The sequence below is a fragment of the Monopterus albus genome, unplaced genomic scaffold, assembly GCF_001952655.1.
Source record: "Monopterus albus unplaced genomic scaffold, M_albus_1.0 scaffold120.1, whole genome shotgun sequence".
Classification (NCBI taxonomy): domain Eukaryota; kingdom Metazoa; phylum Chordata; class Actinopteri; order Synbranchiformes; family Synbranchidae; genus Monopterus; species Monopterus albus.
Genome location: NW_018128000.1, coordinates 298,024 through 315,956, shown reverse-complemented (window position 1 = coordinate 315,956; position 17,933 = coordinate 298,024). Strand labels below are relative to the sequence as shown.

At 39.2% G+C, this 17,933-nt stretch overlaps 1 protein-coding gene across 3 annotated transcripts in view; it reads right to left on the bottom strand.

Annotated features, from left to right (window-relative positions):
* rabgap1l (RAB GTPase activating protein 1-like) overlaps nt 1-16,129 on the bottom strand; it is a 97,403-nt gene extending 81,274 nt beyond the window's left edge. The window contains exons 1-7 of one of the 3 annotated variants that reach the window (XM_020612004.1): nt 15,907-16,129; nt 8,804-9,034; nt 8,172-8,319; nt 6,135-6,339; nt 4,496-4,670; nt 3,201-3,358; nt 2,296-2,406 (exon numbers count right to left, since the gene is read on the bottom strand). In XM_020612004.1, coding sequence (XP_020467660.1) covers nt 2,296-2,406; nt 3,201-3,358; nt 4,496-4,670; nt 6,135-6,339; nt 8,172-8,319; nt 8,804-8,941 — 935 coding nt within the window. In that variant the 5' untranslated portion in view covers nt 8,942-9,034; nt 15,907-16,129. Of the gene's footprint in view, nt 1-2,295; nt 2,407-3,200; nt 3,359-4,495; nt 4,671-6,134; nt 6,340-8,171; nt 8,320-8,803; nt 9,035-12,904; nt 12,925-15,906 lie in introns of those variants that run through there. The other 2 variants (XM_020612002.1, XM_020612003.1) reach the window with 2 other exon arrangements.
* Between the last annotated feature and the right edge of the window lie 1,804 nt (nt 16,130-17,933).

Here is a 17,933-nt window from a genome sequence, read left to right as displayed (position 1 = left end):
TTAGCAAGAAGCATTTGTACAGATGATACATCCGTCACTATAAATAATAATACAATTGAAAGGAACATGAGTTCTATGTTCTTGAAGCCCATAGTTGAAAAGGAAATTATAGAGATAGTGAATAAATGTGGTAACAAAACATCTAGTGATAGTGATGGTATCACCATGACAACTGTTAAATGGGTAATTAAGGAGATAGGTAAACCATTAACCCATATTTTTAACGTCATTTCGACTTGGGCAGTTCCCTAACAAGATGAAAATTGCAAAGGTTATTCCTCTGTATAAATCTAGTGATAAACACAACTTCACAAATTGTTTGTTTACTGACAAACATAAAATCCTCTCTGATTGCCAATACGGTTAAATGCTTTTATTGATGATTTAGAACAGAATTGATCAGCACATTTTATTCTTCTCCTTGGATCAAAGTGTATCAATGGACAGGAAGCTGTGATGTCATTAACTGTATGCATCTTTTTCAGTCTGCGATTGGCCGGAGGGTGCAGCCAGTGGGAGCTCAAGGGTCAATGCAGGCTCTGCCCCAGACTCACCTAGAGCAAGACAGAGTTATAACTCTTAACTAGAGCTGTTTCTGCTCCTGCAGGGTGATGTGATGATAACGTTGCTTTTTGGAACCTGCTCTGTTTCTTTTAACAGTGGTTTTGCTATCATTACTTTAATTGTAGAGATTCAGGAAAACAAAAGGTTAGCTTCTGAGAGAGTTCAGAATAAATGTAATGTCATGCTTCTCTGAGTCAGAAGGAAAGCAAAGATTAGGCCTGGGTAGGTAGCCTCAGCCTGCAGCCCAAGCCTAATCTTTGACTCAGAGAAGCACGACAAACCATTTGACTGACATTACATTTATTCTGAACTCTTTCAGAGGCTAAACCCTTGCCCCGGTAACAACTTCTTGTTCCCTGAATGTGTACCACAGAGAAGGTGATACGGGAAATGCAGATTAAAATAAAGTGAGCTTATCCTTGAAGTGGTCTGAAGCACAGTCAAGTGAACTGGTAGACTGAAGTGGAGTAGACAGAGTAGAACAGTTGAGTCCAGTAGAGTGGACTTTTTTGATTTAGTGGGATATAAGACTGCTGTGTTTTTGTATAAAGCCAGGAACAATTTATTACCTGGTGGAATTCAAAAACTATTTAATGAAAGGGAAGGGGGATACAATTTAAGGGGTCAGTTAAATTTAAAAATTCATGTTATACGTACAACCAAAAAAAGATTTTGTATTTCTATAAGTGGGGTAAAACTATGGAATAATTTAAGTGTGGACATAAAAAATAGTAATAGAATTGATGAGTTTAAACATAAATATAAAGGTATGTGTCAATCAAGATACATGGTTTAACAGGTTAAACAGGTTTAATGATTAATTAGATGGAACATTGTGGGTGTGGTGAATGTTAACACTCTGTAATAATTCTTTAGTATATTACTTGTGTGGTGTAGGAGATAATTATTTAAGAATGTAATTATGTAAGAATGTTAACACTCTGTTATAATTTTTTTTAGTATATTACTTGTGTGGTGTAGAAGAGAATTATCTATGTAGAGATACTGCTTGCAAACCAATGATGGTAAGATGATGTCATGGGGTAGGACTGGATAAGTCTGACTTCTTCCTACTCCATTCAAGCATGTACTAGGTATAAGCAAATTGATATCGAATTAGCATTTGTTGGATATGTGTAAAATTATGTGTGTTGACATATCAACTGTCTTTACATGCTTGAAAGAATAAATCAAATCAAACATATAAAATGAGGGACACTGTAGGAAGCCAGAAGTGCTTTAAGGATACAAGTACTTCTTTGCTTGGTCGTTAAACTTCTTCAGGTTTCTTGACGTATGTCACCAATAAGTTTGTACACTGTCCTTGTGAAAGCAAGCCATTCCAGTCATAATAAAGTTTATAACACAACTATAGATTCTGCATGCTGCACTCCTACTCAACATGTTCAACAGCAGCATGTTGTGGAGTTCTACATCATTACCTCCTTTAGTTTACTTCATTTGTCCTTGTAATACAGATGCCTTCCCAACTCTGGTGGCACAGCACCAAAAACAGCTGACAATGCAAGCATATTTCTTCTTGCAAGAATAATCATAATACACATTATATGTTAAGACAATCCTATACAGAAAACAACCCCAAAAAGCAAAAGAAAGAAGGAAGACGCCGACATTCGACCAGAGCAGATAAAAGGAATCCCATTCTGAAAAAAATGGTTAAGGAAAATAAATACATTATTATGAATGGTCTCTTTTTCCAGTGATCCTCACCTCTCAATGCCCAGCTCCTTGTTGCACATTTGCTGAACTGAAATTACAACCTTCTTCTGTATACCCTGTCGCAGCTTGAAGTAGAACTTATCTCTGTCCTTAGGCACTGGACTGTGGAGAGGAAGGAGGAGCGTTACTATATATAATATTAAAGACTTGGGTGTATTTCCATTTTATTTGTATATTGTTGTACTGTGTTATTCTTTTATGGAAATTTAAGTGTTTTATGTTGTTGGTCTCTCTGTCTTAATGCCAGTTTCTTTGCCAGATATCCTTTGAAAAGAAGATTATCTTCAAATGACTAACAGATAAAACACCTTCCCTCAAGCCTTCTCCTGAGTGTATTATGAATTACAGGCATCTACTGTGCTTTCAGGACAAACTGTCACTTTATTTCAGTGGTGATAACAGATAAGAAAATTAAAATCCATCTCTAAAACACTAGATATATTATGGTTTTTGAAAATGGAAAAAAATGTCTCACTGTGCTGATAATCTTTACAGATGAACAATAACAAACAGATAAAACAGCACTGCAGAGGTACATTAAACCTTTCCAACTATCAAGATATCTGTGATCGCCACAGCCCAGAGCTGATAACAAAGTGTTCATAATTCACATATATCACAGGGTTCTCCTCAAGAGGAAATAATGGCACTATATAACATCATGTTACAATGCTTTTTAAACGGCTGTTAAATGGATATTTTCATGCAATGTAATTTGGGCATACAGTCTAAAAATGATGATGATAGCATACAGTTTGAAAAGAAAGCACCATTATACTAAAGAAATCTGGAAAAACCTGTATTAATTAATTTGAGCGTGTGTGTGTGTGTGTGTGTGTGTGTGTGTGTGTGTGTGTGTGTGTGTGTGTGTGTGTGTTTATGTGCAGACCAAGTACCTGTAGTTGCCCTTGCCATCATCCTCTTTGATCTCCAGTGAGACAGTAAAGGTGTAGAGGTCACTGTCGGGCGGACTGGATGCTGCCGAGTCCCGAATGTCTGCCGGCCGAGAAGAACGGCGAAAGGCTGTGGAGAAACTGTACAAGATACGACTGACCTGGAGGGAAGAGGATAAGAGAAGACCAGGAATAAAAATACAGGAGATTCGTTGATTAGGAGGAGAAGTGTCAGAAAATTAAAAAAAAAAAAATTAATCTGAATGTAAAAAACTCATTTTGGGGCAAGCAAAGATAACATTTTGTAAAAATGAAATGAATAAATACTCAATATAAGCAAAGAGAAATTAACAGAACATGAAAATAAAAGGTGCCAGTAATAAAGAAAAGAGTAGTGTAGAAGAGATTGAAGATTACTGAGAAAAGACTGGAAGACAATGGTGCCCTCAGCTGGTTTACCAGTGTCAGTACTTACAGGACTGTGGCCTCTACCATTTTTTACATCAGTACACAGTGTGCATACTGCACACTAATAAGCAGTAATGTCTGTTCTTAAAGGTGGAGAATATCTGTATTGTGACCACTAGAGTACAAGACAAAGCCTGTAGTCAGCATCACAATTCTGCCATTTGAGAATGAACTGGTTGTGGAGGTGTACTGTGTTCATGACAGTTAGTGGATTTATTTCTTCTACACTCCGCTCTCCTGGTATATCATAGTAGCTTCAACACAGCAATGTTGCTTCCATAAGGAGGCATGTAACATACTTAAAGGAAACCAGAGATCATGTTTTACCTGTGTGTCTCATTCTCATCCTCCTTACTAACCATCATAAATTATGTAATGCCTATGGAATGTAAATTTTTGATTATCTACTCTAAATTTTACTATTAGTTTTCTAATTGTCTTTGCTGTCCCAAGCAGCTTCAAAGCAAAGCATAAACTTTATTGCCAAGTATTTCAAGAACACAAGGAAGCTTTCTAGTGCCATAACAGAAAGTCTGAAAACCTGGAACTGAGTTAACATTAATGCACTTTCTGTGGAAGGAGCCAGGGAGATGCTAACTTCCAGGCTGGCCTACAATAATACGTTATCCCTAAGGCACTCTATAGCTGCAATTGATTATTGTGCAACAACATCACTGAACAGCCAGTCATCTAAAGGACCTGAATTAAAAAAGTTATATCTACACTCCAGACTGTAGATACAACTATTAAGTATTATTAAGCAGTGGGACAACTCAAAGCCATGGTACATTTCAATTAATGTAATGTGGACTACATATATATACACTCACAGCTTCTTTAATGTGGCAAGAGAAGACATGAATCTGGAAGTCCTCAGAACTCCGGTAGCTCTCGGTGAAAGAGAAACAGTCACTCTCCGGTGAGCCTTCCTGTCCACGAGCACAGAACAACACCTTGTAGATGGGAAAGGAGGCGATCTCTGTACCTGAAGCCTGGTCCACAATCCTGGAAACAGTGAATTTATATCACATGAGACTCAGATTCAGTGCAACAGCAAATTAGCTAAATGAGCTAATTGCTTTTGATATTTTCTGCCAAATCAATTTCAACATTTATCCAAGTTTTATTCATTTTCTCTATTAACCTGTGACCTGAGAGTCCAGAGCAAACACTTTCAAACAATTAAGATGTTGTCAATTTGTATTAGATACTATATATTGCTTTTGGCTTTCATCAATCAAGAGGCTGAGGAGGTTTGGCATGTTGCCTAGGATCCTTTGCAACTTCTACAGCTGCATCACTGAGAGCACCCTGACCAGCTGCATCACTGTCTGGTATGGCAGCACAACTGCTATGGACCGCAAGCGCCTGCAGAGAGTGGTAAAGACTGTGGAGAAGATCACCAGGACTCCACTGACCTCTCTGCAGGGCATTTACTACCACAGGGTGTGTAGGAAGGCTGCCTCCATCCTCAAAGATCCCACCCACCCCCGGCCCGGAGTGTTCGCCTCCCTACCCTCTGGCCGGAGGTTCAGAAGTGTGAAGTGTAGGACCTCCAGACTGAAAAACTCTTTCCTTCCCTCTATCATCAGACTCCTAAACAGCTGAGGAGTTTATTACCAGGAAATACGTCATGTACTGTCGACCTGTACTGTTTACATTCTGAGTTTGCACATGCATAATTGCACATTGACTGTTGACTGCTGCACATTATTTTGTGGCATTCATGTGGACGGCAAAGTAAGAATTTCATTGTCCAGGGAAACAGGTTTCCTAACTGTGTATATGACGAATAAACACTTTGAGGTAGTGCATCCATGTCATCGTTATCTAGCAATACAGAAATTTTCAACATGGTCAAAAAAGCCATGTCTCATTTCCTCTATGGTAAAACAGTTCATGTTCCTTTTTATTTCATGACACAGGAGGGTTGAAACATTTCTCTAGACTCATGTAATATCCATTTCATCTGTAACTTTACTTATTCTGCTGGCTAACAGGCACCAGATGAGATGGGTACATCTAACGGGCAAATACAGTAATTCAGACTTGGTTGAGCTCCTAGGTTGTGTATACTGAAACTTGCAATGTGTGGTGGGGTAAAGCTCTGCTTTATCAAACAGATAGTGCTGTAGAAGTCAGGCCCAGAAGTCTCTGTATACATACTACACTGTGTTCCCCTGCCTCTAATACAGTAATGATTTGTTTGTGTGATGACATATACTCATAATATGATCTTCTAGTTTCACAACAACTCCTGCCATCCATGAATAAAGTTACCATACTCTTTATACTTCTCATATATTAATCAGTTCTCCAGAGTTTTAGCTCCTGATCTGCAGTTTAATTGATTGATGAAATTCTCAACAAACAAATCTACTTTGCATTTACTATAAACTGTTTTATTTGATCTAGGTCTCAGTTTATGTCCCTTTGTCTCACACAGTCTGTCTCATTTGTCTGTCTGACCTGACAGAGCCATCTGGACCGCAGGGTACATGCAGGGTGATGGGGATGGGGATGGCACTTTCAGCTCGCAGGGTGGCCATGGCCCTCTGTGCCTCTGCTTCACTGCGAGGGGCTTTGACCCAGGTGCAGCCCAGGTAGGAGAGTTTGCTGAACTGGACACTGTCCTCTTCCAGGACTGTGGGACTGGATGGCACTGGACATGGTTCTGTGGACAGACAGAAAGCTTGTGATATCTGCGCTTTTTTCTGAAAAGTTTAATTGTAATCTTGGGGCTTTTTGTCCATATTCCAAGCTACAAAGACATTTCTCCCTGTAGGTTTAGTAAAACTTGAAACTTAAAAGATAAATAAACAATTGTTTAATTAGCATTCAACAAAAACATATTGTATGCATTTGACAAACTGCCAAACCTTCATGAGAACATTAAATTTCCTGGATTTTTACATCCTGTAGTCTACGAGCTTTACCACAGACTGGTGCATTAAAGAAGAGAGACAACCAGACAAGGCAAAGCCATAAAAACACAACTGAAAAGAAGTAAATGCAAGAAGAAGGGGAGAAGCAATGACAAACAAAGTTTTAGGGGAGATGGTCTTCCCTGAAATTACAGCTGACCTGAAACCTTCACACTTAGCAAACAGGAAGTAGAACAATGAGAGCAGCTGGAACTTCACTGCCATGCTAACATTTCCTCTTGGTCAACTCCACAGTTGTGCAGCCCCAAACACTGGTACCATGAAAGATGGGAAAAATAAAGTAAAAGGAAGTCAGTAAATAAAATGTTCAGTTTTGACTTCAAAATGCATTTTAGTTGAGGTTGGTCCTCTTAAGGCATGTGTGAAATTGATATTCTCGAGCATCCAAAAAACAGGTTTCCAGCCTTTACTGACTTTCTTTCCATGTATTCATCAGCTTCCAGAATGCACAGACCTGCTCGCACACCACGTACAACAGGTTTAAAAATAATTATCTAGCTCCATGCGAATGTTTGGACATTCCTTGATTTTTTTGCAGTTTGCTGTACTACAAATGTCATTGTCAGCAACAAAGCAAACAACTATTTGTCCGGAGAGAGACAGGCATGTGCTTCCTTCCTCTGTGACGCATGGTTTCATAAGTTGTTATATTCACCTTAAAGTGAGGAAGGGCTAAACACACACCTACAGTACATCATCCACAAATACATGCTGACGTACTTTTCATTAGAGTTTATCTCCTCTGATCCTGGGCTGGATCCTGGTTGTGCTAACGTCTTGTACCTGCCATTGACCATTACAGTGCAGTATATCGACCAGTGTTGTTTTTGCGCCGTTTGCTAAACTGTCTGGGCCGACCTCTCGCTGCTGATATACAGAGCAAATAAGCCAATGTCACAGAGTTCAGACACAAACTATGTTAACCTGATACCTTTTAGCACAAGTAGCCTTATATGAATGTTATGCACATAGCTAGATTGTACCAGGTGGTCAGTTTAGTTTTCCACATTATGGATCCAAGGGTGCTTTGCACTTTATTTCCACCCTGATGTTTAATTCTAGTGAAATAAAAGACAGGATTAAAAACATACTGCGAGATCATTCACAATAAATTTAACTTCTATGACATTTTCCAAAAATACATGGTATAAGAAAACACTGACACTGTGCAGAGAAAAAAATAACGACTGTTTATGACACGTTTCCATTATGGCCAGAGCATTTTGTTTTTACTAAACAGATCCATCAAACTGTCCATTTTCTTTAGTTGACAGCTTTACAAGCTAACGGTTGTTCAGTTAACAAAATATAAAAACTCACATGTGGGTAATATAAATAAAGATCCATTTTGCCTTAACTATTTAAATGCCAGTAGGATTGGGTAGATTTTCACCTGCAGTACCATCAGTATTTTACAGGCGTTTCTAATATTTTGGCCCTCCCATGCATCTAGCTACAAAGATATAGACACACTCTGATGATGCAGGGTTGAATGGTGAATGAAAGACTGTAACTTTAAGACACAGTGGCTGTAAATGGACCTCAGAGGTCCAGTGTGTACCTGAAAGTCGGCTCTCTGGGTCCTTGTGTTTCTCCATCTTTTCTACACTGCTCTTTTCCACCTTCACCTCATCATCATCATCGTCGTCGTCATCATCCAAAACCTCCTCCATAGCTTTCTCCAACTGCTCACTCCCATTCCAAGACATCTAGGGGAGAGTGGAAAAGAAAACAAGAGGATGCGGGACAAAGACAAACAGAGGCAGACAAAACCTGGTGAGGGCGGCAAAGGGAAGGATACATAAAGATAGATGAAGACAGAGTGGCACTTCCTGGCCTGAGTCAATGCTTTGGTAAATGCCTGTTTCCACTTGCTTTTAACATGCTTTCTTAGGTTGTTATCACACAGCAAAACCATAGACAATCCAGGAATAAACATACCCACTAGTGATCAGTGGTGGCCAGAGACACATTTGACCGAATTAACAGGCAACGAAGATTGCTAAATCCAGGACGAGTGTGATGTGAAGAAGGTGTTGTAGCTGCTATGTTTGACCTTTTGGAGCTACAAACCTGACCAGCAGCCTTCAAGTAACTTAATTATGAACACATTTCTATTATGGGAGAATGGATATTACATACAGCAGAAATGTTCAAGTCAGATGTAAAAGTGTGTCCATGTGTAGTTCTGACCTTGAGTCTTGGTTTGCCCTCAGAGCCCTGTGGTGACCCAGCAGCACTGGACTGTACCAGAACAAACTCCTCACTGGTGACGGTGGCCACAGATTCAGTAGAACTGCTGACTTTTCCCAAGGAGGAGCTGTCATCCATGGCGGGCTGGTTTACTCAGGGTGGGCTGAGGAGACCAGGGTTACAGCTCTCCCCTTCCCTCTCCTGTACACCCAAGCTCTGTAAGAGGGCAGCCTGCACATACAGCAAAAGGAGCAGCATTAGATTCTTCTGGTGTTTTTTTTTTCTGGTATTCCAGCAAACAGGTTAAGCATTTCTAACAAATGAGGTGGTCTGTAAGAATTCTTCTTTGAGATACTTCCTCAGTTAGAGTTACAGGATTATAAAAGTCATAAACAGAGTAGGTGGTGTTTACAACCTTGCACGTGTTATTTCTTTCCTTAGTACCAGACACCGGGCAAACAACTTTAGTAAGCCACATTTTTTAGGTTGCAAGTCTGGTGTCATTATCTCACAGATAATGAAAGGAAGGGCACTTTGTAAGCCTGACCTAAAACCTGCTGCTGCACAAATCCTAAAATTTTCAGTGGTGAGGGTGTGACTAAGTCTCCTCCAGATCACTGCAGCATTTGCCAGTTGGCTGTCCCAGTCTCGAGCAGGCCAAGCTGGCAGCCAAATGAGGTCAGTAAGCTTCCCTCTGGATGGCTCCATTTTCAACATACTTGATATAGAACTTTATGAGCATTAAATGATTTAATGCTGATGCTTTAATCTTTAATTGCTGTGGGTCTAGCATTATTTTTATGTATTTCACACTTTATCTTCTACTCTTGGCATGTATGATTACTAGCACTGCACCAAAAGGCAAGCAAACGTCAGCAAAACCCACTGTCTCTATGTTACAACTTGCTGGCTCATTATCTGAACTAAACCACAAACAAATGCCTTCATGCAAGGTTAGTTGATACCAGTAAGCAAGCATGAAAGCAACAACAGATGAATCGCTCATTGCTTTTACCGTATCATTAAGGAAGTTTTTGTAACAGTTCTAAAACACTGATTACTGTAAAGAACGAAACTCCCTTTATTAGCGAGTAATCACCAGCAGTTATGGGAGGCTTGAGAAGATAGAACAAGACATTCAGCTGCGTTCTTTACCGTTTTCCAACATTTTACATCAAACAATTACTCAATTAACAAAAAAAATCAGCAGCAGATTAATTAATGTAACAAAGCTGACAGCAAACTCTGAAACTCATGACCTCACTTTGCCGCTCAGGATATGATTTGCAAATGTTTTCACAGAGCAAGCACAGAGGTTTTATTACAGAAGGACGGAGTAATCTGCTAAAAACGAACACCCTTGGGCCTTTTATCACCATGAAGGAAGAGCTCCCTGCTAGGACCAAATATCAGGAAAAGATACCAGGTCTGGCATCAACATGTGTTTTTAGTTAAGAGACTGAAAGAAGAACCATCACCCACTGAACTTTTAAAGAAAGACCTCCACACATCCATTGTGGAGTCATGCACCCCCTTCTCTGCAGACACCCCCTCACATACAGCCATGCAAAGCTCCCTGCAGCTAAGACCAAGCTTATCAGATCACAAGCTCGGGCCTCAGACTGAACTCTCTTCAATATCACACAAAGTCACATGTACTCAGTACTGACACATGCTGAAAATGTTGTATAAATAATGCTCCAAATTCCTCTTCACTGTTCTTAGTAAATGACCACATGACTTTCAGTTATACACTGTGATAGCGAGCAACGCCTTCCTACTAAAGGATCCTGATATGACAAACCTTTACAGTACAAAATGTTCATCTTTGGTGTCTCACTTAAATTAGACTTAACGTTACACGACATTCAGATATATTTAGATTGACATATTTGAACTTGACTAATCTGGATGTGTTGGTGTAAAACTTTTGAATGTAGCCAAATATCCCTCATTCTGTGTGTCTGTGGTAATCTCAGTAGGCTCAGTTCTGTTACAAACGTTGGTTTCATTTATTAAGATGGCCTGGTTGGATTCTTTAATTCATGATAAAATTAAGCCAAACATTTTCTGATCTCTCTGAGTGGATCCCACACCAGAGCACCCAGAGATGGTCGCTTGTCTTTTGAAAGGCCCAGACAATCCTTTCTCTTTTTGCACTGCACACAGGGGCAGAAGGCGCATGAAATCAAGATGCTCAAAACTAATAACATCTAAAGTTTGTTTTCTCATCTGTCAAATTCAGGGTGTTGTTTCTCTCCTCTTTTTCGAAATTACTTTGCACACAAGACTCCTTTTTATTCTCATTTATTTTTAACTTTTCTTCCTCTCAAGTCAAGCCACATGAGAACACATTTACAATTAACGTTAAATTTTTTTTTTCTATTTTTATAGTATTTTAGACAATTAGTATTTTTGCATCCAAATTCCACCTCCGTGTCTCTCAGCATCCAACAGCCTGCTGATTTAGCCATTTGAGACCCAGCATAGCCTGCTAGACCAGTCCCAAGGCAACTAAGAGAATTCTCGGAACAGGCCGCTCAGTGAAACTCCAGAACGTCGACTGAGCTGAACCAGAATCAAATCTCAGGGTTTCACATAACCTCCTCCCATCCACTGACACAACAACAGGCAAGAGCTGTCCTTCTTCTGAAAACGGATCTGGTGTCAGGCTCTGATTCATGCAAAATCCCATTATCTAATCATTCAAAGTTCCCCACATTATAGTTAACAGCTTCCTTTTCATAGATCAAAAACTACTGCAGAAGTATTCATTTTGTTTACAGTTTATTTAATTAATAAACCATAACCCATAAAATCCAGTTCTGCTCTCTCACTTCCTTCGTGTTGTAAAAGGATGAAGTCACTGTTTTGGGACTTCACTCACTGTTTTTAATTAGCCAGAATTACATTCAAATCTGGTTGGTTCACCATATAAAAGAACTTGGGGCCCCAGATAATTATTATATTTGTTGAACTGTTTTGAGACGAGTTTGCTACATTATTATATGATGACAGTAAACATTAAACAATAAACTCAAGGAAAATATGAACAAAATATCTATAATGAAAATAATAATAAAGGTTTCTTGCAGCCCTAAATGTATGATAGGCATTGCCAAAAGGAGTGCAATAACTTAAAATTGTACTTCTATTATAGCTGTGTTTCGCCAACAAAGTAAACACACTAAGACTATATGCAAATGTTGAACAACTGGGTTACACACAGCAGTGGGGTTTGTCATAATACCACCGAGGAACACACATAGTTGGGAACGATGCACGAAGGGAGCATTCATTCACAGACAGTGACACGGTTATATGCACACAAAAGGCATTTATACACAAGTAACCCAGGCAAATTATACGCACACATGCATGCACAACCAAAACATACATGTGGAAAGCAACAGAGTCATGTGCTCCAGCTGCACAGAGCACAGCACGAAGCAGAAAAGTGAACACTCCCATTGATATACTTGGCTGTAAGATGCTGCAATGAGAAGGAACCCAGATAATAAACAAGGCATGCTGGGAAATTACGTCATTTAGAGCAGAAGTCTTCTTCAAGAGTCAGACTGGACCTGAAGCATGTGATAAACACACTGAATTATAATTACTTAATGCTGACTGTACAGAGCACCATCCCATGAGCCTCATCAAACACACTTGATAAAATGCATTTTAACAAATAAACCGACAGTAACCAAGGCTTCTGAAAAGTGTCAAAATGATCATACTTCTTCCTTTTTGGCTGTGGCTCAAACTGTAAACATGGTAGCAAATTTGCACCCAGTCATTACCAACCTGTTGCAGTACAGTACCAAATGGAGGCCTTGCTCCCCAGCCACTTCCTGCACAGAACTTTGAGTGGCCAGCGATGTACTGCAGGCAGACCACAAAACCCCCAGAAGCCACATTATGTCTGTATGAGTTTGTGTTTCTATAGGCTGAGCAGACTTCACAGTCCTCAAGGTTAAACCTTGTAATATATGATCACATTCTATTTGATGGAAGTTTTATCAGTTTTATGAGCGTGGGTGCAAGATGCATAGGTGAACAAACTTCTGGCACTTCAGTAGGAGGATTAGGTGATAAGACCTTGATTTTCCTTCTGCTGGCATTAGCTGCTGCATTTGGTCTAGTGTCTCGTCTGGCTCTAGATGATGGTGTGGCTCATTCTAACTCCATCTACTTTCTGAGCCTGCTGACCTTCCTGCGAAGAACACGTGAACCTTCTGACAGCCACTTTCCTGAATCCCGCTCGACAAGGAGAATATGGGGCATAAGCACACTGAAGAGACCTGTCATCATGACAAACCTGTTCAAAAGGTACAGATGATAATAACATTGTTTAGGGTTAGGCTTGGTCTGATTATGCTAACAATATAAACTTGAAATTCAGCATTTGTGAGCAGTCACCAGTTTTGTACGTTTTGACATTTTTGTCCCTGCTGGCCACAGTATGCTGTCTCTGACTGTGAGGGTGTTCAAATCTGCATTTTAAAAAAAAAAAGACTCATTTCTAACAATTAGTTACAGTGGTGTCTGGATAGGTAACTAGATAATGGTATTAAAGTGTGACATTGGAGTTAATTTCCCTGTAAGCATTAATGTTCCTGGAAAGCCTTTTGTGCAAAAGCATCCATCACACATCATGTTACAAGTAACCCCAGCCAACCTAAATATCTGAACAAGATTGAGCCAGGTGACTCCAGACAGTCTCAAAGAAGCAAACAGCATGACCTCTTAGCAGCTGGGACTGAAACTGGCTCTGAGGCTTGGTGAACACAACAGTGTCTGTTGTTCAGTGACATCTAACACCTGTCAATGAACCACTTCCCATTACGTCTAAAGCCACCGTCATACACGTTAATTTGACAGTCAAATACATTGTACCTGCTGTTTTTACTGTTTATGGTAGTTTCCGAAACATGAATACCATGGATGAAGTATATTGTTGGGACATGTATTACAACACAGCACATCTAGTAACTTGTTCCTATAGAGGTACAATCTCCTGCTACTTAATCATGCTCAGAAAAGTGTCATAGCTGTGAAACTGTTGCCAGTATTTCTTCATGTCAGTTTACATCACCAAGACTCAGACCTGAAACTATTAATTTCATCACCTATCACATTATCTGATCCTGATGTTTTTCCAAATGAGAAAATATCTAGGAAAAATATGCAACTCCAAATCACATGGAGATCAAATTAATACTAGAGGATATTAAGGTTTAACAGGCAATGACAAACTACACCAGTGGATCTGTAATTATATACAACTTACACCTTTTTTTAAATGACAATTTCTACATCACTTCCTTTTATCTTTCGTAACTAGCCACGGTGGTCAAATCAAGTCATTTATGCATAAACAGACAGTCTAGGCTTATAGGAATTCTTTTGCAGCTCTCTTTTGGAGTCAGGTAAGGAGTCAAAGCCAGAAAGAACACTTAGTCTAAAAATAAAAAAGTTACATAAAGGCAACAAAGCATTAAAACCGCAATACACAAAAATAGGGTAATAGTATTTTCCCCAGTGAACTTCAAACGTCGCACTCAGTAATTCACATGGTGGAGTTGGATATGTCATTACGCTTGGTGAGGTAGTGAGGGGTTATAACATACTAAAACACAGTTTATATTCAGGCTTGTTTCCATTGCTTGGTAGAGAATGTCCTGCTATTATTCAGGTCCCACAAGAGAACACTGTTGATGAGATGCTCTTACAAAAATACCTTGTGGAACATTTCTGTATTATTATTGCACATGTCTAGTAAGGGGTTATTGCACATATATTCTCATATTTCTCACATTTTCATATTTGCCATCAGTCTTAGTGAAAGTGTAATAATGCATCCATGTCTTCCAATAAGGAATTTACAGTATGACACCTAAACCTCTCCTGTTATTTACTGACAGTATGCTGGGAACCCACTGTGTTGTAATGTTTGCCATGTTCTAAAAACACAAATTTTGTCATACATGATCAATGTCAAGGTAAAAAAAACACAATTTTCTTGTTTATATAATCCAGTCCTACTTTAGTTTGCTTCAGTTATGGCTTGAGAAGTTTCAAGACTCTCCTTCAGCTCAGCAATAAACAGACAGACTATAGTAATGATGTCCCCAAAGACAAATCCTGGAGCTGATACAGACAGTCCAGCAAATGCTATGACACCAGGACAGCAGCTGCAGTGATGTTAATCAGACAAGCCACTACGAGCCTCTCCTATCCAGCTGTAGGCCCTCCAGTCAAATGAAATACAGTACAAAATGAAAAAGTTATAGGAGCCCTGAATTAAACATTAATACACTGTATATGGCTCAATTTAAGTGCCAGCTTATTTATTATACAGATGCTGATGCTCTGACTTCCAGACTTACCAGTGTTTGTATATACTGGTTTTGTGGCTTTACATTCTTATTCTGTGTTGGTGTGGATTTACTCATAAACTGTTGCAGTAAAATATTATTGCGCTCTGCTGGCCTTGATGGCTGGAGCACATACAGTCTCTCACGGCTAAGCATCAGTATCAACCTCGCTTTGTATGGGTGTTCTTCCCTATAAACAGCTGTTTAACTGAAATGCAGAAGGTTAAATGAAACTGGCGAGGTAATCTCCCACAAACGTGCTTTCAGGGTGCTCAAGCACATAAACAGCAGACTTGTTTTCGCAGCAGCTAATGCAAACACAAATCAAAGACAAGGAGAAAAACTGGCTAGCGAAAAGCGAACTTATCCGCACTGTCACCACAGCCTTTCCTTAACCGTGGTAATAATATCATGGGTTTGTCACAAAGCAGAACTGTAAACAGGTACCTAGCTGTCAGACCAGGTGAATGCAGGGTAAACAGAAAGTGCCTAGTGTACCAAGCTAGACCTGCGAGCTATAGCTAAGTTCAGCTAACGCTAACCAGCTCGAAGTCCAAAACAGCTGAAGCACTATTTGGAGGAGCGACCTCACTTAGCAACACCCCACCCGGATCCGAAGGAAAATGACAGGAAAGAAGAAAGAAAACAACACTGCATTTCTCCCTGCGTGTAAATGTGACGCTAAAATAAGGTCGCGTGTTGATAACAGAGCTGTCATCTTACTTGTTTAGAGCGCTGAAGACTTGCTTGCTAGCTGTCAGAAGAGTTGCAGCAAAGATCGTGTTTTCAAGATGATGAATCACTCGGGAGTTATGTGACACGTCTTCCGGTTTGGCATGTTACTGTTGTGTTACGCATGCGTTGTATTCCTGCAGAGTTTCTGGTTCACGTGGAAGGAGCTGGGTGAGCAAGGTGGCCGAGCAGGGCCGAGCAGGGCCGAGCTAGCCACCTACTTGTAGTTAAATAGATCAGCTTCGGCCCTGGGTTTGGCTCAGTGTGATTTGTGTTCTTTAAAGATTTTGTTGAAATCGACAATTACATTTTTATTGTACAATTATTAAGTAATGCCGTTCTGTTAGTATTTATATTGAATTTAATCATTTTTGAAAAGGAATTTGAATTCTTAGAGAACTTAATTATTGTCTTTTTTTAAATGCATCTATTGTGTACCTTTGTGTAAAGCCAGTGTAACTATCAAGACTAAAGTGGTATGACATGTTTTGGCACTAAAATTCAGTATGCTTTTGAAAATGTCTGAATAATTTTAACTTTTACTGTAGCCTATAAAATTTCATTGCAGGGATTTTTAAAATCTATCTATCTATCTATCTGTTTATTTTTGGAAATATTACTTTTCCATCAGGCAGCATTAATTCAGTGCCTCCTCATTTGGAAAATATGAAAGCTTAATAAAAGCTTATGTTTTACCCAAGAGAACATCCTTCAGTGTTTCAGGCTGCTGCTTCATAATTACAGTAAAATATTACAAACAGCCTTAACGTCTTCTGTAACGCTATTCTAGAATTTTGATGGAAGACATCTTACACTGAATAGGCACAATGTGTGTGTGTGTGTGTGTGTGTGTGTGTGTGTGTGCGCAGTTTGTCTTCACAAAAACAGCCATTTCAAGCACTTATAAATCTTTAATTGTCAAAAGTGAACACTGTCAAATTTTTCTATTTCTGTATTTAGCATGTACCATTATTATTATTGTAACCACATTTCTAAAAACTATGTCTTTTATGTTCAAATGTAACTAGTTAAGTAAGTAGTAAAATAGAGAGTTAAGACAATGATGTAATAAATAAATAATGACAGAGGATCCTCAACTGTGGTTGTGGACCATAACATGGAGGATTTGATTCCAACATGCCATCCCAGACAACCTGGCAGATTTATCCAATTGTCTTAAGGTCAATTTTACCATGTGATGAATGTTCATTTTGCCAGGGCTCTGCATATTTAGTTGCCCTTTTTTAGTTAATGCAAAGAAAAATCACATTTGTGTAAAATGGGAAATTTCAAGATGCACAGTGTAACAGCAATGTAGCTGACAACTATTTAACCTGGATGAAAACATAATTGATCAGTTAATACAGTAAGTAACTGCTGATCAACAAATTCTAATTGTTATGCATTGCTGAACAGAGATTGGAAAGTGCATTTCTAATTAATGCTTGAATGACAACGAAAATCCCCAAATCTTGGAAAACATATCCAACATTAACACATTACACAACTATACAAGTCCTTAAGGTTTCTTGCCCTGCTTGGTCAGCTTCACTGAATGCCACTGTACACAGAAATATAAAAGCACATAAAATATATTTGTGGATGGCAAGCAGTGCTGGGTAGGTGCCATGTAGAAAATGAGCATGGTTTTCAATCCCATTAATCTGTACTTTGACTCCCAAAAACGTGAAAAGAAAGGTCATGGTTATCTGCATTTCAAGGATTCAACATGAGAGTTGTACAGTAGCACAGGAGCATGTAGACAAAATAGCACAAAATATTAAATCACACTCACTTATTCAAGTTACATCATGTTCAGACCCCAGGGTGCATTTCTCTCCATTGAGAACACAATGGGGTCAAAAGATGCTTTCATTGCTTTCTGGTTAATATTTACATTTCGATTTTTTGCACTGCTGTCAAAGAGAAATTCACTCAGGTCTTTTAAGCTTTTGTTTTCAAGGGCTCAGGCATCCTTTTTGCTAACACATCAGGACAGGCTATAGGTTTACTGCTGA